The 23,756-nt window shown below is 51.1% G+C and overlaps 2 protein-coding genes across 2 annotated transcripts; both read right to left on the bottom strand.

Annotated features, from left to right (window-relative positions):
• Nucleotides 1-2,135: 2,135 nt before the first annotated feature.
• On the bottom strand, nucleotides 2,136-13,101 carry MBD1 (methyl-CpG binding domain protein 1). Its single transcript, XM_042781384.1, is given in 17 exon segments — nucleotides 2,136-2,237; nucleotides 2,240-2,291; nucleotides 5,029-5,090; nucleotides 5,177-5,299; nucleotides 5,661-5,753; nucleotides 5,875-6,171; nucleotides 6,487-6,654; nucleotides 7,266-7,334; nucleotides 7,416-7,532; nucleotides 7,651-7,725; nucleotides 7,894-8,022; nucleotides 8,180-8,326; nucleotides 8,705-8,745; nucleotides 8,989-9,071; nucleotides 9,145-9,311; nucleotides 9,416-9,530; nucleotides 12,992-13,101. Coding segments are annotated over 17 exon segments (1,950 nt in total).
• Nucleotides 13,102-16,598: 3,497 nt separating this feature from the next.
• Nucleotides 16,599-22,143, bottom strand: CXXC1 (CXXC finger protein 1). Its single transcript, XM_007943851.1, has 15 exons — nucleotides 22,111-22,143; nucleotides 21,675-21,793; nucleotides 21,470-21,570; nucleotides 20,923-21,158; nucleotides 20,656-20,832; nucleotides 20,278-20,304; nucleotides 19,955-20,200; nucleotides 19,719-19,826; nucleotides 19,370-19,554; nucleotides 18,891-19,098; nucleotides 18,702-18,812; nucleotides 18,526-18,575; nucleotides 18,278-18,374; nucleotides 16,825-16,977; nucleotides 16,599-16,745 (listed from the first exon to the last, which is right to left on the bottom strand). Exons 1-15 carry the CDS (start codon nucleotides 22,141-22,143, stop codon nucleotides 16,599-16,601), a joined length of 1,998 nt encoding a protein of 665 aa, XP_007942042.1.
• Nucleotides 22,144-23,756: the final 1,613 nt, after the last annotated feature.

Here is a 23,756-nt window from a genome sequence, read left to right as displayed (position 1 = left end):
CAAATGGCTGATGGGGCAGTTACACGTCCTGACACAATACCAAGAATCTGAAAGCCCGGGGTCACATGGGACCAGGGTCAGGGTGAGGTTCAGAAGTCCAAGTAATCAGGCCCTGAGGATCACGGGGTAGGCAAAAAACAGGCAACACAGACCAGGGAACTCAGATGGCGCCCCCAACACAGGCGGAGACCACGGCAAGCGGGGAGAGCACAACTCTTTCCAGTCAAGAGCAAGGTGGAGGTCCACACCTAAAGGCCAATTAAGAACGACACTTTGGTACTCCCATTCTACAGTGGGGGCGAGCAGAGAACATCAGAGCGCGGAAAATAAAAAACAGCACTATGTCAACCACTGACGTGAAAGAATCTTCCAACAACGAGTGTATATACCCACTTAAGGCTGCAATTTACTGTAAATTAGCATTCCTTAATGATTTGCAACCGACCCACTTTAGATTCGCTATGTGTTTCGTTTCTGCATTTGAATTCCATTTCCTGAATTGCTGGTTCAGCTTTGAGCCATAAAATAATGTCTTTTAATAATTTTTTTTCCTCTTACAGTGCTTCTTCTTTCGATTGCAGTTCAGTAAAATACTCATTCTCATTTACTAAGAGTTTACGTAGCCTGAAACAAAAGAGAAAGAAGTTAGATTGTCATCTTAGTTTCCGGACGCTGTCCCGCGGGGCGGTTCCTTGATCTTCCAAGTCCCAGCGACGCCGCTTGGTCTGGGCGGAACTACCCTCCACGTCACACCCTTTGGGGCTGAAGAGAGGCAATGACAACGCCCTTGACCCAGAGCAGGTCTTGGGAAGTGCGCTGAGACTCGGAGTCGAGGATGTGCAGCCCCGGAAGGTGGCGTCGGCGTCAGTTCTTGCAGGCGGCACCAGGCAGCCCTCGGACGTCACAGCGTCGGTCTTGAGTTCGTCGTGCCAAGCCCTCATCCCGGGTGTGTTGGGTAACGTCACATCCACGGGGAGGCCACTTCCCAGGATCGCCAAGGGTTAGGTCGAGGGGCGGTGTATCCTGAACCCTGGGGATCATTGCGGAGAGGAAGCCCGGCCGCTCCCGTGGGCGCCCCCTGACGGGCCCATTCGGAAGCTGCAGAGGACTGGCCTGGCCCAGGCCGAGCGATTGGTGAGCCAACCCCGGAAGACCAGAAAAGTGGCTCACTCAAGGTCCTACAAGTTAGAGAAGTCTTGGATAGAGCCGGGCCTTGATCTCGCCACCCACTCCCTCAGATTCTCAGAGACACTCAACACTGTCATCACCATCAAGACGCACTCAAAGGAAACACTAAGTATTAAATCAATAAAGGGGACAATACAAAGCATTTTAAAATAATTTTAAAAGTAGAACTAGAGATAGAAAGTATTTAAATTATATCCAATTCCTATTTTTTCCCAGCAAGGCTCACAAGGGCCATCCTGCCAATAGTGTCCTGAATTCTCTATTTTCACCATTAAATTCCACGATAAAGCTGGAAATCTATTCACCGTTTATAATATAGATGCATTTAATAAAATTGCATGAATCATATCTCTTTCATTTCTGTATCCCCATATTATGTACAGTGTCTACCATGAGCCAGTCCTCAATACTTGACTGAACAACAAAAAAAATAGCAAAGCCCACCAATTTCTTTCTGGATGGGCTTGACAGATTTTCTGTACTTGCTGGAACCACCACAAAAATCCATGGTCTTCATGTTTGCACTTTCAGCAATGTAGTTTTATTGAGTTATCCTCAGGTGAGCTGTGAGATCCTTGGGAGCTGATTCAGGGCAGGGTGGCTTGGAAATGGGTCACCTTGGCTAGGCTCCATTTCCAGAACTCCCTTCCCCATATGTCTCTGGTCGGAATGGGCCACGAGAGACTGTATGGTAAGTGGAGGGCAGAGGTAAGGCAGTAGCAGGCTGTTTTCATATACTTGGAAGGTTGGTGCAGGACACCAGGCGCTGTCGCAGTTCACACAGGTTGTCGTTTATCTGCTGGCTCACCTTGGTGGTATGGGGCAGCAGCCAGGCCTGTAGCTGCTCCACCTTCCCCAGATCTGCCTTCTGCTTCTCTGATTCCTGCGCCAGATGTATAGTTAAGTCTGTGATGAAGGGCACCAACTTCTTCTGCAGGACACCCACATCATCGAAGCTGAAGGTGGCAGGAGACTGACATGGGTTCCGGGCCATCCCTGTGGGCTCCAGCTCCCGCCCGTGGACTCCAGCTCCTGCCTGTGGATTCCAGTATGTCCTCGCTTGCCCACACTTTACGTCCATCTTCCCTTCCCGACTGCCTGCCCTGCAGACTTCAAGCTCCAGCATTAGATGCAAAGACAACAGCCTTATAGACTGTTTAACCAGCTCCCACAATTGCATACAGTCAAATCCCTATGATAAATCACTTAAAATACATACATACATACATACATACATACATATCATCTTTACCTTAATGATTCTGCTTTTCTGATTTTACCAACAGATATACATGGTAACAAGACTTACAACTCATGAGTGAGAACAATCAAATAAACTATACTTAGAACATCACTGTCAAAATTACCAGACGACTAGCATTAGGCAGTCAGATCCTTGGGTGAGCAAAGCAATAATATGATTATCCAGAGTCTAGACTTGGGTTGAACTAGGTAAGACAGGTAGGGGATGGGCAGAGGAGGGAGGCGGAATCATCTACAGCTGCAGAGCCAGGCTAGAAGGCAAGGGAGGGGCCGTGGAGGAACTTGAGGAGGCACCCACTCTGTCCCCGCACTGCAAAGCCGGCTGAGTAACAAATTATAGGTCTTGTCTTTTTGGCATTTTATGAATGAAGAGTTGGAGAAAGTGAGGCAGGACAGAGCCAAGACTGGCCCTTGGGCAGGACTCCAAGCAGGAACTCAAGCCTTCTAGTAAACAAATAGGCTGAGGACAGAAACCAAGCACAAAGGTCATTAGGGGCAGTGGGGTCAAGTTGTTGAGACAGAGGATCCAGGCTGGCAGCTTCAGCTCTGAAGACCACTTTGGCTGGAGGGGAGTGGGGGAGGGGGGGAGTGAGGCGGCAAGCAAAACCGACAGCAGCCAGCAGGGAAGGATGTCCTTTAAGGCTGGAAAAATCCTATGTAGCACCATAGCCTGGGAAGGACCTAATCTCTGGGTGAACAGGGAATGACCCCATCCACATTCAACCTTGCCGTTCCCTACACCACGCTAGAGCCAGCAGTGCAAGGGCTTATGAATGCACTCTGTTTTCAAAGTCAGAGTAATACTGTTACACATTACTGTGTAGATTTACAGTAAGGTTCAGTGCCTTACAGAACAAGGCATTTACAGCCTGGGTTTGACTCTACACTCTATCAATACTAAGCTGTTTGCCTTTGGACATGTTGTTTTATCTCGAGTCTCAGTTTTCTCATTGATAAAACTGGGCAAAATTAATATCCTTCTAAAAAGACTGCTTTGCAGATTAAATAAACTGGGTCCATAGGAGGAATTCATTAAACAGCACTTCCTTTCTTGTTCACATTACATTTTCAGCTGCTGTCTCCTTGAGGGAATAGTTTAGAGACACTCATTGGTCTAATCCAGAAGCCATTTAAAATCACTGATGAGTCAGTCATCTAAGGTTGTTTTGTAGTGGGTTTAACTCTATCCCTCTCTCCTGCAACCCCTAATACCCACACTTCTGATCAGAATCAGACCCCTGGGGGAAATGCACAACTTTCTACTCTCTTTCCCACTTCCATTCTCTACCAGCTCATAGTACTGACCAGCCTGTTCCTCTGGTTTGGTGGTAGATTTTCCTCATTGCTACTGACTCCTACATAAACCCCGACAACCAACCTATGGTCCAGGCCCTGAGTAGCTCAGTTTTGTGTCACTTTGAATGCTACAGTCTGCAGAAGCTTTCTCTTTCCAGGTTTATTAAGGTCTTTGGACCTGGAGAAGAGGGAGTAGGTCTATCTTGAATGAGGTTTACTATGTGCAAAATGGAGCAACACAAAACCACTTCCCGCTACTCTATGTCCTCCATCCATTTCCCCTTCATTATCCTTTCTCTCTTCTCCCTTTTAAGAACTTCCATTACAGGCAAGAGTTGACACGTAGTGGTTTCATGCAGAGGGAAATTTGTGTTGCCAACTAGATTAAAAGCTCCCTATAAACAGGAATCCTTTGTCTCCTGAAAGGCAGACCTAACAGGGTTCACCGTACTGCTCTATCTCCACACTGCTGTGCACATGGAGGGGTTTCTGGCCGTAGAAACTAATTTGTAGAAACAAAGGAACTCAAGTGCTTAGGCCAATGCTTATGTTGCTTGTGTCTGGGGTCCATGCAGTGCCTCTAACATTCTACAGGAGGCACCATTCCCGTTCTTCCACCATCCCGGTCCTTACAGGCACCTAATGCCAGGCTTACTGGGACTATGCAGCACCTGAAATGGTTGAGTTAGTAACCTCTATAGACCCAAGAAAGGCTCAAGAAACACTCACAGAGAAGCCCCACCCCACAGGTGATCCTCTAACAGGGGCAGGATTAGCCTGAGGTCAAAGAGCTGTATACCGGCTGGCCAGCGCAGGACACAGCTCTCCTGCTCACCCCACCTCTTGGCCCAGCACCATTTCTGTGACACCATCAGGGACATCCCACCCCTTCAACCCTTGGAGACTTCAAAGGCCTTCACATCCGAAATAATGATTCTCCAGATAAGACTGTATATATGTTAAGTCTGATCTCTTTTTTGAGAAAGATGGAGATCAAAATTTCCTTATCTTGCTTTTTCTTTTGAGTCTTGTCACAGGGAACCAAGGCCTCCTCACCAACCCCCCCAAAGGAAAGCACTGACCTGGGGCCTGTTGGGCTGGGCCCCAGGAGAAATCTCTAGGGTCCTGGACATACCCCTTCATTAATCGTGATTAGCCTGTGGGTGTGGGGGCCTTTACCTCCCACTGCACTGTGCCCAATCACTGCTGTACTTCCAAAACTCAGGACCCATGTCTGGCCGGCACCCAGCCCAAGCCCACCCCTCACTGTGTGGGGCACACCTTGGCAACCAGACCGCTGTGTCCCGGAAGCGGGTTCCACCCAGGCTGAAAATCTCCGTGATCTGGGGAAGAATCAACATCAGGGGTCAACAAGATCAGCAGGGCTAAGGCAAAGCCCAGGCAGAGAGGGGCGTTCCCCATCACTGACCACAGGTGTGCCAACCCCTCCTGCCTCCTCCTCTGGGGCTGAATCAGAGGCGGAATCATTCCTATTCTCCTCCTCAGGGTCAAGTGGCTCCTGCTTCACAAGGTGCAGGACTGGGTCTCCTGCCTGGGAGAGATGGAAAGCAGGAACGGTTAGATAGGCAGGTTAGCATGAAGACAGGCTCCATCAGCCAACCATGCACATGCTCACGAATCCTGTCTTCACAGGTAAGCACAGAAATGCCATCTCTCTACCTGTAAGCCACCCACCCTCATTACCATTCCTCACTCATCTCCATTTCTTAGTGGGCAGTCAAGTGGGCAAGGCTAGGTTCCTGGGAAGAGTTGGGCGTCTATCAGACAGGGTAATTCTGCAGAAGGGCTGTAGTCAGCATACTTCCTGCTCAAAATACCATCATAGCCATCTATCACTCAGTTTATATACCACCTCATATGGCACCAACAGAATACCCATTGCCAACCCCCACCTTGCTGGGGCAGCCAGGCAGTAGTACAGGAGAAATCAGGATGGCTGGGCCTGCTGTCCAGTCTTCCTGAGCATCCACCTTTTCTTGCTTCACCTGTGGTGAGGTCACAATCAACTCAGGCCAGAGAATGGGCCTCCCACATGAGAGAGGACTGCAGCTGACTTGGCCCCAACTTCCTGGGGTCAAGGGCAGCATAAGTGGGATGAAGGCTCACCTGCAAAGGAGCTTCTGTGGAAGGGGCAGGGCCAGGCACTGGCACAGGACTGCTTGCACCCTCCCGGAGGAACACAAGGTCAGTGCCAGGTGGTGGCAGCACAAAGCCACCACCTGCCTCCTGCTTCATTGGAAACTGGGCATGGGCTGGTCGGGCCATAGGCATGGCCAATGAGGACTTCAGAGTAGGGCCCAGCTGGGGCCGGCGGGCAGAGACAGGCTTCCTTCGATGATAACAGGGTGTCGGAAGCTCTGCTCCATCCTCAGATTCTGCCCAAACACTGGGCAGCAGCCGCTTCTGCAACAAAAGATGCGGTGCTATGGCATCCTGGTGCCACGACCCATACCCATTGTGCCCTATTCAACGTGCAAGCTGATCCTCCATTAATCCCAGTCTGGCATCAGTTTATGTATGAGCCCCTCCTCCCGGAGCACTACCAGTGCCACCTAGAGCCCATTCATCCCAGCACAACGTCTGATAGTCCTCATCCAAACCAATGTCCTCTCCATCCCTGCCAAGCTGCAGGAACTATCTGGCCTGCCCAGACCTCCTAGGCACTGGAGTGCCTGGCCCAACTTATCCTCCCCACTGGACCCTTCCTGCTCCACCCACCATGGCAAACTGCAGGCATTGGCGCCAACGGCATTTCTGGCGCTTCTGGTTGCTGCCTCCAAATTTGGGCTTGTCACAGCAGAAATCACAGCGGCCACAGTCTGTCCGCCGCAGGCAGGCTGCGCAGGACCCACACTTTCGGTTCTGCCGCCGGTTCGTGTAAGGCTGCTAGAGGTGGAGAAAGGGGCCATCACTAGGACTAGAAGACACGCTCAATCCCCATTAACAGTGTTGTCCCTGCTGTTCCTCCATTAGCCCTACTAGAGGAGCAAATCATCCTAACTGCACTCTTTACCCACTAGTCCACCATTATGTTTGCTAGTCCAAGACAGCCACCATCACTGTACTGGCCAGCCCTCGATACCATCAGTATTTTGGTTGCTCTGCCAACGCTAATAATCATCACTATCTCTAGTCTCCCCCACCTCCCCAATTCCAATAGGATTTTGCTGACACCCTCTATTAGCTCCCATCGCTGTGCCTACTATGCCTACATAAACCCTAGCTGCTGGACCTATTGTTTTCATCAGTCTCATCACTGTACCTACTAGTCCTGCATCAACCCAACCAGTGTTGGCACGTGTGGCACTGTCACTGTGTCTGCTCATCCCATACTACTGCCCTCTCACTCCCATTCTCTGCTCATTCCACACCAGTACCTATCACTGTGCCTTGCTGTTCACCTATTAGGCCCATTATAGCATCTGCTTCTTTAAGGTTAACCAAGTACCCTGGAAGAGTCTAGGCTTATCGTGTCCAGGTAGGGTGGGGCCACTCACTAGCTCGTCCTCGTCTACACAGTAATAGATGAACTCAGCAGGTGGCGAGGGGGCCAGGGCTCTGGGGTGCTGCAGAGGCAAATGGGGCGGGGTCAGGGTACATACTGAGTAAGATTAGGGTTGGATCTTTCCCCTGCCCCCAGGCCTCACCAGCTCTGTGGGTTCAGGGGGCTGCAAAAGGGATGGTGGAGGCAATGCTTGGGTTTGGGGGCGCCGCTGGGCAGCAATCTTGGGGTCACAGCCTCCTCTGCGGCGGCCAAGTTTGCCCTAGATGAGAGCCGAAAAGAGTGGTGTGGGCTTGGGGGCATCGGTCAGACACAGGAAGCCTACGAGTGCAGAAAGCATGCGTGGGACAGGTAGGCAGAGTATGAAAAGGGGCACTCACAGCAGGGGGAGCCACAGGCAGGGGAGGGCGTCGCTGACATCGTTGATGGTGGCGCCGGAGGCGGTGGGCAAGGTGCTGGCAGAAAGGGGAAGGTAGGCAGGGGCAGGGAGGTGAACATGGGGTAGGGGAGAAAAAGGAAACATGAGGTAGGTAAGGCCAGGTGGGGAGGAAGCAGCAGCAGCACCAACTCGTTAACAGTAGAATAAGCTCTGCCCCAGCCCTGGCCCCACCAACCTCACTCACCCGCAGGCAGCGCCGCTGGACGCACCTCCACTGGCGCCTGAGACCTGGGCGGGGTGGGCGGAGGCAGACTCGGCAACAGCCACAGTCTTCTCGTGTCTGACAGCCCCGGCACACTCCACACCCTCGGCTCTGTGGGTTGGGCCGCAGGCGTGACGGATGGGGCCAGGAGCGTGAGGGCCAGGGGCCAGAAGCGTGAGGGTCAGGGTCTAAGGATCATACTAGTCCCATGATGGGCAGGGCCCAGGGAGAGCTTCAGGTCCACCCCACCTGACTGTGCCCGACTCACCCTTTCCACAATCCGGAGGCAACGTCTCCGCTCACACTTGCAGAACAGCCCGGATGCCACATCTTGGGGCAGCTGCAGCAGGCAGGTGGAGCAAGTCCCGCAGTCCTCGGTCACCTGGCAGGCCACACACTCCCCACAGCCCACACGCTGCCAGGAAAGGGTGGGGTGAAGTCATGGACCCAAGCAGGGTGCCCCCTAAAAGCACTGTCCCTGCTATGTCTGCTGACCTCACATTAGCCTTCATTAGTGTGTTTGCTAGTCTCCCATTAGCCTCATCACTGTATCTGATAGTTACTAATTAGTTGCCATCATTGTGTCTGCTGGCCCCTTGCTTAACCTCATCACTGTATCTGCTGACAGCCCTTTACTACTAACAGTATGTCTACTGACCCACAGCCAGCTCCCTATAGAATAACCAACACCCTGCACACCTATCACCATTCCTTCAGACTCTGCATCAGCGCTCTGCACATCTTGCTCCCACCACTGGGTTGTGAAGAGCCCCCATAATAAGAGCACACTTACCTTGAACATTCTCTGCTCTCGGTTGAAGGCAATTCTCTGTGCTGGGGGGAGATAAGGGAGGGAGAAAAGTGGAAAGTGAGTACCAAACACCTGACCTCATCCACTGCCTTTGCCCTGACTCCCACCATTCAACTCCAACCCAGGCCTGATACTTGCAACATTCAACCCCTAAAACACACCAGCAACCTCTGTTCTGACATCCATCATTCAACCTCCACCTTTGCCTGACACCAGGACCACTCCAGCTTCTGTGCCTCAATGCTCATCCCCCAGGGGCCACTTACCTCGGCAGTCCTTGCACAACGTCTTGAGCCGTTGCCTCCTCGTACAATCTACTGAGAAGCTGATTCCACAATTCTCGCAGCACCTGGGACAGGAAAGGTTAAGTGTGCCCCAGACACAGCCCCGACTTACTTGGCTCACCCCAGGCCAGCACTCACCCAGGTGCAGGCAATGAAGCTGGGGCTGTGTCAGTGTCAGCCTTGGTCTCATTCCCCAAGGCCTCCTTCTTGACCTCATCCCTGTTGGGTCCAACCTGACACTGCTGAGCTTTGACTGGCCTTGAAGGCTTCTTCCGCTTTCTGCCACGGACAGTTAAAGCATGGGCCTGGAGATGGGAGTTGAGGGCAGAATAATGTAAGTCAATGGGTAGGGGATGGGTAAGTGGCTGTCACAGTGACCCCTTCCTGAGCACCCCACATCATGGAGTACCTTGGGGGTTGGATAGCATAGGACACCTTGCTTGAAGTCAAAGAGGGTGAGGTCACACGCGGGGCCCAGGTATCGGGTCAGCTCAACTTTGCTTCGGATCCGGTCTCCTGTGGGGCTAAGGGTGGACCAAAAAGGGTTGGTACCCAAAATAATTCACTACCACTCCACCCATACAACCCTCCCACAGGGTAACAGACTTATAGGGTGGCAGGATACAGTAGGCACCCTGGACCACATCTGTAAAACCTACCCAGGCCCTGCTCCAAATAACCTTGAATAGTAGGAATATAAAATATGAACATAAATATCAGCATGTATACAAACATTAATGGTTTGCATGGATATGAATACACAGGTAGTCCCCAACTTACGATGTATTTGAGTTACGACGAATACACTTACGACCGTCCGTTTGATTTTTTTGTGTGTGTACATCTTATTGTTAATAATATGTACTACAGGCAATGTTGTAGCACGTAATTTGCTGATGTTATTCTCAGATGTTCGCTCGCAGATGTTCAGTGTATCTGGAACACTGCATCTTCCTGGGAGAAGTTATGGGAAAATGTATGCAGGGGATATGGAAAAAATTGCTGAGTTATGTGAACACACTCCAAGCATTTGATCAAGATAATATGAAGGAAGGGATCAGTTGAAAAATAGTGCATATGGCAAAAACGCTGAATTTAGAACTTAATATCATTGATGTGGAACAGCTCACAAATCACTAATATGGGGAACAGACAGATCAAGACTAAATAAATTTTGAGTAGGAAAGACATTCTGAAGAAGAGAAATAAAGAGCAAGAGGAAGGAGAGACAATGTCAAAAAATCTTCCAATGAAAAGACTACCTGGAGTTTTTCCTATACTAAATCAGGGGCTTCGATTGCTTGAACACATGTACCCAAACACTAATTGCTTTGCTAAAGTCGATAAGCAGATTTGGGAAGCAGTGAGATGTTACTGTAAAATATATGAAGGAAAATAAAGAACCATCCAGGCAATTCTCACTAATTTTCTGACTACAAACACCAACCCCACCTCCAGGGATAATCCAGATGATTCAGAACTTTTCACAAGTGAAGTTACTACTAGAACCAACAAAATACCAACACTGTCCAATTTTTCATCATTAAGAGTAAATTTTTTTATTTGTGTATTTTTTAATGTATATATGTTTGTACTAAAACATATCTGTAAGTTTATATGTAACGTTTCCAATCGCAAAAGCAAATAAAGACCAACTTTATAAAGATACTGATAAAAAACAATAACAAGAACTTAAAAAAATGTGATATTCAACTTCTATCAGAACCGACTTACTACCTGTACTTATAACACATAACATGTAATAATACCATGACATGTAAATATACAGAAACATAAATGTTATATAACACATAAATATGTTAACAATACATCTTTTCAATGGACCATCTTTTCAAGCATGCCTGTATACCTCTGGAATATGAAAACAGGATCTCCTTCCAGAGCAAAAGGAGGTCACAGTCACTATCCCGGTATTATAAAAGAATTGATTCCCTATGCTCAAGGTTCTTCTGTAACACAACCCAGTGCATATGCAGGTGCCATTTAGCCCTCTTCACATCACCCTGTGAGAACTGGCATGAGGAGAACCAGTGCAAAAATTATATTCTAGGTACTGCTATTGCTGTGAGTAGTAAACTGTCTTTAATCTCTGACCCCGGAGTCTCAAATCTTCCAGTAAAAAACTCACTTCAATAGAGTCGATTTCAACTCACAGCAACTCCCACTGGGTTACCATGGCCGCACATCTTTACAGAAACAGACTGCCTCATCTTTCTTCCACAAAGCAGCTGGTGGATTCAAACCACCAACCTTTTGGTTAGCAGCCAAATGCCTTAAACACTATACCACCAGAGCTCCTTCTAATGGCACCACAAAATTGTTATACGCTCATGTGTTACCTTCCCCTAAGGGTAAAATCTCAAGACTTTTCTATTGGGAAAGCAGCCTATTTCACCTGGACATTCTAATCAGAGCTTTGAACCTAGAACTTTCCCTGATAATGAAGGCTAGGTACTAGGCCTCCCTATGTCCCAGTTTCTTCTTCTCCTTCCTTATCAGGCAAACTCTTTCCTTGTTCTGGATACACAGTAAACAATCTTCGTACTGCTTACTATGTACATTATATGGCACCTGGCCAATTTTCATGCTATTTCAGTCCCTGCCAGGAAGGGCCACCACCCATCTGTCAGTTTGTCACACTGTGGTGCCTTCATATTGCTATGATGCTGGAAGCTATACTGTTATTTCAAGTATCAGCAGTATCACCCATGGTGATCAGGTTTCATTCAGCAGAGCTTCCAGACTCACACAGACTAGGAAAAAATGCCTCGCAATCTACTTCCAAATATTCCATTAGCCAATGAAAATCCTGTGGGATACCATCTGATACAGTGCTGCAAGATGAGCCTCCTAGGCAGGTACTCAAAATATACAAGACATACTAACAATCATGAAGATGGCTTAGGAGCAGGAAAAATTTCAGTGTGTTGTACATGGGGTTGCCATGAATGAGAGCCAACTCAATGGTAACTAACAGTAGCTGGGGAGGTGATGAAGTCCCTCATCTGCAAGAAGAGGGCTGTGTGCAGACCACCAATCCTGTGCTGGCTGTGGAGTGAGACCCACGGATCATGTGGGTCTGATGCCCACACAAGGAAATGACTGTGACCTGCCTCTTTTCTATGTGAGTAAAGTATTATTCCAATCAGTGCCTGTATTGACTTGTGTCTTTCTTGGCCATCTTGGACCCTGGCTCAACACCTTCATAGTTCTTGACAACCATATTTATGTTTATGTACTGTTTTTCAGAGTCATAGGCTGTTGTTAACTGCCATCAAGTCGACTCAAGCTGACTCTGACTCATGGCAACACCATGTGTGCAGAGAACTGTGCTCCGCAGGGTTTTCAAGGCTATGACCTTTCCGTAGAAGATCATCAAGACCTGTCTTCCAAAAAGCTGTTGGGTGGGCTCCAACCATCAACCTGCTGGCTAGCAGTCAACTGTTCAACATTTGCATATTGTTGTTGTCATGTGCCATGAAGTTGATTCTGACTCAAAGGGATGCTGTAAGACAGAGTAGAACAGCCCCCTAGAGTTTTCCTAGGCTGTAATCTTTATAGGAGCAGATAGCCAAGTCTTTCCTCCCATTGAGCAGGGTGGTGGGTTTGAACCACTGACCTTTCAGTTTGCAGCTGAGCGCTTAATCATTGAGCCATAAAATTACATAAATATGTGGATAACTGTGCAACTAACTAAAAAGTAATCATATTTGTAATCTTAACATATTCCTCTAAAAAACTGGCAACTTAAAGATGAAGACTCAAAAAGAGCATAGTAAGTTTACTATCTATAGCACTAACAAATTCTAAGACATGTGTCAACATTTGTTTACAAACTTAAAGACTTGCATACCTACCTGTTTACATGTATAATTTTAACCCCTCACACACCATACCCTGAGTCCACCCCACCGTTAACCAGGCTCACCCCTATCCCTAACTCTGCCCACAACCCACCCAGTACCTCTGGTAATAAGTGTCGGAACGTCCGCAGGTAGCCCCCGACTTGCGAAAGACCTCTCGGCGCTTCCAGCCTGGGCCCAGGGCTGGGCAATCCAGCCAGTCCTCAGCCATGGGGGCCACGAGAAGGGACAGAGGCCTGTGAGTTACGGTAGGGAAAATGGGGAAAACTGAGGAAGGGATTTGTGCCCCAGTAAACACACATCCTGAGGATTCATTAATACTAATTCAGGTAACCAGCCCATCCACAAGAGAAACTGCTACTCCTTTCCTACTCCTTCCAATCCTGGGTCCACGAGCTCCCTGATTTGTTCCCATTCTTGACCTGGTAGCCTGTACTCCTCCCCATCCTTGACCCAAGGACCCCCATTCTGTTACCACAGTATCTTGATCCCCTATTCCTTCCTAGTCTCAACCTGAGAGCCCATCATTTCCTCCCACTACCAACCAAGGAACTTTTCAATCTTTTCCCTCATTCCTCCTCACTCCTCCTTGTACTTGACCCAGGAGACACTCCTTGTCTTTGACCCAAGGGCCCTTTTTCCTTCCGTCTGTCAGTCTGAGACCCCCTATACTTCCAGTCCTCAGCATGAGAGGTCTCATTCCTCCCCATCCTCTGAGAAAGAGACCTCATTACTCTCACCCTGACACAGGTCCTCAATACTTTACCTCAGTATTCTGACCATATACTCTCATCCACTCAAAAGTCCTCGATTTCTGCTCTTCATTGTTTTAACACTCCCACATACCTCCGCAGTGATACCGCCTCGGAAACCCAAGGAGGAGTCGCTATGAGTCGCATTCGACTAGACGGCAGTGAATTTGGTTTTCTGGTTTTTACCCCTCTCAGCTACTTCAGTTTTATGAACTCTATTTTCCCTGCCCGAGAGCCCCCAACTCATCCAGATCCTTGGCCTGAACAGACACTTATTCCTTCCCTTCCTCCTGGAAGTCTCCCATCCCTCTCCGTCTTCAGTTCAAGAGCCCCCGCCTCATTATTTTCTCCCTCAGTGTTCTGACCCAGTTTGTCCCCAATCTCAGCCAGAAAATCAGACTCCTTTCCTCTATAACCAAAAACCCCTACTCCTCTTCTTCTACCTTCTCATTCTCCATTCCTCTCTCATCAGCCGAAAAACTCTGCTTTTTCTCCTCAGCATTCTGACTCCTCCCACATTCCTGTCCTCACCTAGAGATCGTGTCATCTGTCAGCGTCTGATCCCCTATTCCTCCTCATCCTACATCCGAGCACTCTACTCCTACCTTTCAAGCATGCCAACGCCCCCATTTCTCTCCGTCATCGGCCTAAAAGCCCTTCAATCCTCCCCTTCAATTTTCCCCATCCTCGTCCAGGATCCCGACACTCCTACTTGTCAGCGTTCCATGCCCCATTCCTCTCTTTCAGCATCCCGACGCCGCCATTCCTCCCTCTCACCGGTCTGAGGGCCCTTCATTCCTCCTCGTCAGCTTTCTGAGCCCCAATTTCCCTCCACTCTCCGCCTAGGCGCTCCCTACTTCCACTCCTATGGCTGTCTCACCAGCTCTGCGACGGGCTGATAGCTTCCGTCGCTCTAGGCCTGCGGACCCATGGCGAGACGCCCGCCTGCCCGTTTCGCCTTCTACTCTCCCTCCTCCGCAGCCGCCTCTCTGAAGCGGTAGCTGTCGCCGCTCCAGCCGTTCGTTGCTTCCGGAACCGGAAATCCGCTGCCTGCCTGTTGGGCACCGCCCCTGGCCAGACGCCTGCGTACTAATGCCCCGACAGTGCGTGCCCTTAGTGGGGAAGCTCCCACGCCTGCGTACTTATGTTCCACACCTGCGCGCGCAAGTTGCGGACCTGCTGCGCCGGCGCGGTGACATCCAACTGCGGCTCGCTCCCTCAGCGGAGAAGCTGCAGCACCCGCGCATCTAGCCAGGCTATCCCCATCCGGAACGTACTACCCCATTACCACCTTATTCGCGCCTGCGCTGTCTGATGCCAAACTAAGGGGGCGTGAAGGCCTAGGGTTACGCCTACGTTCTCTAGCCCTATCCAAGAGCACAGGAGGAAAGGGACGGAGAACACTGGAGAAGCGCTAGCGCACTTCGCTTCTGACAGACCTGCGCTTTGGGCTTTCCTCTTCTGTCCGAGGGGAGTGTCAGGGGCTGGGGCTGCGCCAGCGTCCCCCTCTGCCACCTCTCGCCTGGTTCGCACCACTACCCTCCGTTCCTCCAACTATCAGTTCCTCCAACTGGTCTTGGTGTCCTAAAGTCGTGGATTGTTGTTTTGTGCCCTCGAGTTGGACCTGACTCATAGCGACCCCTCCTTGGGGTTCCTAGGCAGTATCACTAGGGAAGTAGATTGCCCTATCTGCCTTCTGAGGAGTGGCTGGTGGGTTTGAACCGCCAGCCTTCTGGCTAGCAGTCAAGTGCCTCAGGCACTACGCTACCAGAGCTCCCAAAGTCGTGGGAGGGAGAGGAAACCGAGTTACACCTAGCGCAGGCCTCACCACCTTTCTAGGAAACTGGAGAAAGGTACCATGCCTCGCCACAAGTAAACAGTAAGCGTGGCTGTGCGACTGAGCGGGGTCATGTCCACCCCTCTAAGGTCTTGCTGCAGGACTGAGTCAACCCTACAAAGGACAGGGGCTGGGTGTCAGGCACTGAGTGGGCTCCTGCTGTATATATGCCCCAAACGAGGGTAGAGGATTGTGTCCATTGCTTAACATACCTCCGGTCTGGAGAATATTAACACACCCAATCAGCCACACACTTAAGGAATGCTAACTCAGTGCTAACTGTCCCAAAATAAGCTGATAACCTTGGGGGTCTCCCTCTCCGGGCATATCCCCACAGCTCAAAGGAGTCCTACAGAGCACAGAGTGGGTGTCAACTGCATACTCATTTCCCACTCATGTACCGCTGCTGTTATGTTCCATCAAGTCAGTTCCAACTCACAACCACCTTAAGTACAGCAGAAGTAAACGCTGCCCTGCGCCGTCCTCACAATCCTTGCTGTGTCTGAGCTCATCATTGCAGCCACTATGTCAGTCCATTTCGTGGAAGGTCTTCCTCTTTTTTGCAGACCCTCATTTTACCAAGCATGATGTCCTTCTCCAGAGATTGGTCCCTCCTGGTAACATGACCAAATATGAGACGAAGTCTCGCCATCCTCACTTTTAAAGTACATTCTGGCTGTACTTCTTCCAAAATAGATTTTCATTCTCTGTCCAGTATATATTCAATAATCTTCACCACCATAATTCAGCATGCAGCCCCTCCCAAATATAGGTATACCACTGCCCATCTTCCCCAGCAGTTTGGGGCACAAATGCTGCCAGAGACAAGTCTGGAGGCCATGAGAAACTGTCTTCCTTGATTTTTCCAAATTTTATTAACAAAACCCAGGGAGGGTGGAGTTAATGCCTTACTCTATGGTCCCACCCAGGCACAGAGGATGGAAAGACACAAGGACAGACAGGAATGGGGAAATTCTGAGACCCTCTGATGGGTGGCCAAATGGTAGATGCCACAGGGAGAAATTCAGGGATCCTCAGAGAAACAGCTGAATGGAGGAGCAGACACATGGGTGATTCCGCCAGGAATGCAGGGTGTGAAGGTGCCTGGGCAAGTGAGGCTCAGCGGTCAGCACTGGATCGAAGGTCGGTCGTGAGTGGGTCATGCTGGATCGTTTGGTGCAGCATCAGAGCCAGTAACCCTGCCCGGTTTGTCATGGCTGTGCGTACATTGCGCTCCTGCTCAAACAGCTCATCTAGCTTGTACCACTGTTGGGAACAGATGGAGCCATGAGAAGGAGCTCCTGAAGTCCAGACTGCCCTGGCCACATCCAGCATCCAGACCTACCACACGCACACGCTCCAGGTCCACCTCAGCACGGCGCAACTTCTCCCAGCAATAATGGCGGTTGCACTGGCGCTTCGGCAGACGGCAGAAGTCTCCTGTGAGCTCAAACACATCACGTACGAGTGGGCACCCACATACCTCATCAGCTGGCACCTGCAGGAAACCAGTGAGGATGTATGGAGGGTGATGATCAGGGAGGAGGGGAGAAATGGGGGATGACCAGAAAGGAGGAAAAGAATGGAAAGAGTTCAGGCAGGAAGTAGGGGAGAGTGAAGGGACAGGAAGAAAGCAGAGAATGAAAAAAAACAAGAGAAAGGAGGAATAGAAGACAATCACTAGAGAGGAAGAATATAAAGTGCTCAGGCAGGGAGGAAGAAGGGACTGAAAGGCTGAGCAAGGAGAACATACATGAGAGTCAGTGAGGAAGGCAAGAGTGAAAAACAGTCTGGGAAGAAGAGGAAAAGTGATGGCTCAGGGAGTAGGCTTGGGACCATAGTCGCAGAGGACATCTAGCTCAGTTGGCGTAACATATTACACAAAAACATTGTTACATATTCTATTTTAGCAAGTAGCAACTGGGATCCTAAAAGCTTGCAAGTGGCCATCTAGATGCAATGATGGGTCTCTCCTCATCCAGAGAAAGAATGAAGAAAACCAAAGACATATGGGAACAATTAGTCCAAGCAACTGGTACACCATGCAATCCTTAGCCTATGTGACTATGAGACCAGAAGAACTAGATGGTGCCCAGCTACCACTGTCAAACACTAGGCGGGAGATCTATGTAGGAGATCCTGGATACAGTGGGAGAAAATGTAAAACAAAACTCAAAATCATTTTAAAAACCAAAGGGACCAGGTTTCCTGGTTAGATAGAGCCTGGTGAAACCACTGAGACTATGGGCTCTAGCTGCCCTTCAGGTCTGGAACTGAACCCACTCCTTTGGCTTCCAGCCAAACAAAAGACAGGCAAATGAATTGAACATTTATATAAGGTAGAGACACTCCTTGGAGAGATCAATCATAGGAGAACAGATAGGCTGTGTATGCACAGGGAGACAGCTCAGTGGGCAGTTCATGAGAGGTCAGGACACAGAGGAGAGGTAACTATGGGGAGCAGATGAGAGGGAAGCTGTCACATTGTGGACAACTGTAGTCAATGTCATGAGACAAGGTGTGTATATGCTGCTGTATGGAAGGTGATTTACTCTGTAAACTCACACAAATCACAATTAAAATTGAAAAACGAAAAGTGATGGCACAGGGAAAAGGTTAGGAATATGAGGCACTGAGACAGGAAAAGGGAAAGGCATGAAGGATGATTAGGGGGTAAACAGGAGGAGTGGAAGGAAAAGGGAAGGAGTGAGGGAAGTCAGGACGGAGAAGAGGGATGGATGTGGGGCAGTAAGGCAGTGAGGAGAGGCAGAACAGAGAGAGCCGAGAGGAAGCCTTACTTTGGGGTCCCGTGAGTGTTCAGGACACAGCACCTGCAGCCGTTTACAGTATGTCTTGCTCTGAGGATTGTAGACATCACAGAAGAGGCGAGTAGCCCTGGGGTTTTGGAGCAGAGTGGTGAGGGAGAGGAGGGCGGTCCCATCTAAATTTGCCCATACCACATCCTGTCCCAGCTCCACCCACATTCCACTTCTGACCCAACCATTATTACTCTGCTCCTCTAACCCCAAGTGGCACCCACACTCACCCCTCGATGCGTGTGGGGTACATGGACCCAAAAGACGTCTGGCTCTCATACTGGAGAGATGAGCACAAAAGGAAGGAACTGGAATGTGGCTGCATGCCCTCCCAGACAACCAATGTGTCCACACGGGGCCCAGTGATGTTCCCATACTATCCGCCCCCTCAGACTGACACCCCAACCTTGGCGTAGCAGCGTTCCATGTGGCGCAAGGCAACACGTGGGTTGATGGGGTGCCCACAGGAGACGCAGAAGATCTGCAGGTCTGTGTCATCACTGTCACCCTCATTGCTCTGTGTGGGGTGGAGAGAACGATGAGGCCAGGCAGGACCAGGTACTAGGCTGAAGCCCGCTGTGCCCACCATGCTCACCTCTTCATCCTCACGTACAGCCTGCTGCTTGGCACGCAGAATGATGGCCTCAAGCTCATGGAATCGGCGCTCCATTTCCTGCAGGCGGGTGCGGGCACTCTGCTGCTCACGCCGAATGCGTTCCAGCAGCTTCTTGCCATGCTCCTCTGCGATGCAGGGGCTCTGCTGCCACTGCTGGATGCGCTGGGGGAGGATCTCGTAGATGCGGCTGCAGGGAGGCAGCGGGTGAGGTGCAGGCAAGGACAGTGGCAAGTAACAGGACTAGTAAGTGCAGTGACTAAAGGAAGGCAGAATGGATGGGTGACTGGTGAAAAGATAACAGAGACTAGCAGATGAACAGGTAGATGGCTTGATGGATGAGTGAGTGGGTAGATAGGTGTTTAGTTGATTGAATGGTGGATATGCTGTTGACTGGTAGACATACAAATGGCTCCGGTCATGCGCTTCCTTATACCACCTGACCCCCTGAAATGACTCACTTGGCAGCCAGCTTCATGCCACAGTCATCTGAGCAATACTTGGAGCTGGGCTGGGCAGGGCGCACACAGCCAGGTCCCAGGCACTGCGGTAGCGTTGCAGGGTCCTTGGCATCAGTCCGCTCTGGGTGTTTCCATTTGTCTTTGTGCTTCTGCTTCTGCCGATGCCGCTTGTATCTCTCCTCCTTCTGTGAGGAGAGGCAGGTCAGGCCAGAATGGAGTCAAGTCGGTCCCAGAGTCTACCATTCTACCCATTGTGGCTTTGGCCCACTTAGCCTCGACTTCTGCCTCTCCCCATCCCCATGCTGGCCTCTGCCTTCCCATGCTCCAGTGCGTGCTCCCTCTTCGTCACCTTCTTCTCAGACTTCTTCTCCCGGCGCTTCACATGTTTCACTTTTACTGCCCTCTTCCGCAGTGCAGGATCCAGGAATGAAGACTCCTCTGTGTCACTCATCCAGGGCTGCAAGCAAGGCATGACCCATGACAACCCCACCACATACTCATTTCCCAAATCAGTCTTCCATGCCCTCTGCCTCCTCTCTCCCTCTGCTCTGTAACTTCCACCATCGGACACTCCTGCCCGCTCACCAAGCCATGGTCATCAAAGGCTCCTGCACAGAAGTCCTGGTAGAGGTCAGGGTCCAGTGGTAGGTCCTCATCTGAGAGTGGCTCAGGTGTGGCCGTAGCCTCAGGTGGCTCCTTGACTGCTGATGGCACCACAGCCCCCTCATCCTCACGGATGCGCCCCAGCTTCTGTGATGGCTGTGGCTGCTGCTGGGTGGGCAAGGGCCGGCGGGGCCTTGGCAGGGACTCTGAGGGCGTCACTGGCGAGAGCTGCAGGGCAGAATCTCAGGACTGGCCCCGACCACCCAGCCCGCATGCACCACCCCGCCCTGGAGGGCTGGACTCACCGAGGAAGGGAAGTACTTGTAAGACTCCTGTGCAGGCAGGAAGAAGGGCCAGGTCAGCCCCAGGTGGATAGGGGTTGGCCCCACCCCAACCCCTCCCTGCCCTCACTCATCTAGTCCTCCCTTGCCTTCCCGGATACACCTGGCCCCATCCCACCCACCAGAACATGCTCAGCCCTGTCCCACCTGTAAACACCCTGCCCACTCAAACATATATGGTGCTGGGAGACTCCTGCCAGCTCAGCATCTAGTCAAGCCCCATCTATCTCAATGTGGCAGGCCATTCCCACCTGCCTGGCTACAACCCAGCCCGCTCAAGCCTAAACTCAACCAACCTCTCCTAGACCCCACCTGACCCTGCCCAGCTCCACCCATGCTCACCCGGGCCCGAAGCTGGCACTGGCGTAACCGGCATTTCTGCCGGATCTTGTTAGGACCCCCAAACTTCTTCATGTCCCGGCAGAAGTCACAGTGGCCACAGTCCTCAGTGCGACGACACGCCTCACACTCACCGCACATGCGGGCTGACCGTTTAATCTGCTGCTGCTGCTGGTGATGCTGGGGAAGGTGTCAGAAACAGAAATCAGGAACCCAGGCAGGACACAGGATGGAACTACCTCACCCATGCTGACCACCAAAGTCACTTACTTGACTGGGTGTGGGCACCAAGGGCTGTGGAGAGGCTTTGTGGGGTGAAGCAGAGCCCCGAGCAAGTATGGCCCCGACCCCTGTCCCAGACCCTGCCCGGCGCTGCAGATCCGGATCCGGGGCAGGCCTCTTGCGCCCTCCACCCTCATCCCGGGGCTCACTGCTGTCCCGCTCACTGCCATCCCGCTCCCGTGACTTCTTGTGCCGATAGCGGATCTCCAGCTTAGGGTCTTTCTCTGTGGGGTAGAAGGTGGGGCCAATGTGGTTTAGCATTGGGGAGATTTGGGTGGCCCCAAAACTTTCTTTTTCCTTCTCTTCCTATCCCACCCACCTACTCCAGCTTCCTGCTCCAGAGCCGCTCCCTCCTGCTGGACCCTCTGTCAGCGCTCGCAGTGGAGTCCCAGCTTCAGCTCACCACAAACCAACAATCGCTCTGCCCACAGACACATCATCACTATTCCCCATTACCTCCCCCATTATGGTTCCGTCCTCCTCCTCACCCCTCAAAGTCCCACCTGCCTGCTCTGTCTATCCCACCCCCCCTCACCTCGGCACTCCCGACAGTACCACTCCCGGATGGCTTTGGCCATCTTCTCAGTGATCCGGATGCAGTCCCCATGGAACCACTCATTGCAGTTGTCACACCCACTGCAGAGGATGGGGCAGGTGGTGGAAATATGAGGGCCTAGCCCCACCAGCTTCACCCAACCCCGCCAGGTTTTATCAACCCCACCCACCTCTCCCTGGCTCACATCATGAAGCAGTTGATGTCCGGCTTGCGGCAGATGCAGTAGATGGGTGCGTTCTCCCCGTTCTCCGACTTACTGTCCTCCCCAGCATCTGGTGGCTCTGGGTCTGAACCATCGCCCTCCTGTAGGATTCCCCATTATGGCTCCTCAAAGAACTCCCAACGTGGCACCACATCCCCCTCATTACAACTCTATCATGGCTCACCACCAACACTCATTCTACCCAGGATTACCACCGTGGCACCCCATAAAGCTCCCCACTGTGGTCCTTGCAGACCCTCCATGACTCAGCAGTGACACCCCATTACTCTGCCTATAAATCCCTCTTCACTCTATCCCAGACTTTCCATCACATCCTACCACTGACATCCTATGATTTTATCCAGACTCCCATAACGAATCATCACTAACAGCCTAACTCACTATATACTGGCCCTACCCACGGACTGGCATCACAGGTTCCCATAGACATCCCATGATTTACCTCTCAGAGCCCCCCACCACAGTTCCCCGGAGATTTCCCATTATTTACCCCCACAGACACGCCCCCCCCCGGACTCTCATCACACGGCTCACTAAAAACCGTTCAACACGGCTCATCACAAACCCCCGATCTGCCCAGAGAACCCCTCATCACGGTTCTCCACGGAACCGCCGTCAGATTCCCATTAAGGAGCCCCACCTGGCTCATCACAGAACCCTCTTAACATGCTCACCACAGACCCCAATCGTTCTGCCCAAAGAGCCCTGGTGAGGCTCGTCACGGACCTCCATCATTCTGCCCAGATTCCTGTTACCGCTCACCACGGACCCCCAGGCGTCTGCCGTCGGACTCCACCATTATCCATCCCACCGACCTCTATAGCCGAACTCCTCCCCGGACTCAGTACTCACCATATCTCCGCTCCCCGCGGACCCTCTCGCAACCGCGTCCAGCGATAAGAGAAGCTCTACAGACCACCCTATTACGACCGCGGCCGTTGCAAAGGCGCCTTACAACCACTTCCGCTTCTGGTCGCCCCAATCGGGCACCGTACCCTATTGCGCAAGCTCTGTGTTGCTACTCCGCGGCAAACAAGATGTGCTCCTGCCTAGAGCTCTGAAGGGAATCTTAGGGGCCGCCATCTTGGATATCGCATCCGTACGGAGGTCGAGTCCATACATTCTCTTAAAACATGGCAGCGCCTATGTCGTAGCTTTCCGGTAGGCGCTGCCACCTTGTCTGTAGAGTTCGTACACCGGCCGTTTGACGTCGACGTTAACAAGGAATATGGCTTTATTGCGAGACTTCACGAAGACTCTGTCATCTTGAAGATCGATTCCGTAAGGTGGCCAAGATCATACATTCACAGCCAACAAAGCAGCGTCCAAGTCGCGGTTTCCGCGAAGGCGCCGCCATCTTGATGGTTGATTTCGTACGCCGGCCGCTTGTACTAAGCAAAGCGGCCGGCTGACGAAACATGATCTGGATCAAATCTTTCATTCATTCCTCCACTCCCTTTTTCTTTCCACATGCCTTAATGGGGCGCAGACAGGCTGTTCGTCTTAGGCTAGAAATCAGTCCTCTCTGTTATGTCTTTGACTTCACCTCACACCACAGTTTACGCCTTCGTGCCTCCTCGCTAGTCTTCACTGTCCAGCCTCAGGGCCTTTGCACTATTTACAGGACCAGTCTCATCCTGGTGGCACATTGGTTGAAGCGCTCCACTGCTAACCTAACGGTCAGGACTTGGAACCGCCAGGCGCTCGATAGGAGAAAAATGTGAAGTCGGCTTCCGTAAAGATTTCCACCCTTGGAAACCCTATGGGACAGTTCTACTCTTTCCCCCAGGGTCACTGTAAGTTGTAATCAATTCGCCTGCAACTGATTTGGTTTTCGTTTTTCTCACCCTCAGGATCAGTCACGATCAATAATGGAAGACCTTAAACGATGGTAGTAGTGGGTCCTGTTGAGAAGTGGCCGGACCGGAAGTAGAGTTTGAAGTCACAGACAATATGACTTTACCAAAGTCCTCCCTTCCACATCCAATCACCAGAGACCATTTTCTCTTGTTTTATCGCGATCTCCCAATATTCTCTCCTGTA

Source organism: Orycteropus afer, unplaced genomic scaffold (genome assembly GCF_000298275.1).
Source record: "Orycteropus afer afer isolate SDZICR_OR568_19922 unplaced genomic scaffold, OryAfe1.0 scaffold00113, whole genome shotgun sequence".
Classification (NCBI taxonomy): Eukaryota; Metazoa; Chordata; class Mammalia; order Tubulidentata; family Orycteropodidae; genus Orycteropus; species Orycteropus afer.
This window is presented reverse-complemented; position numbering and strand designations above follow the sequence as displayed.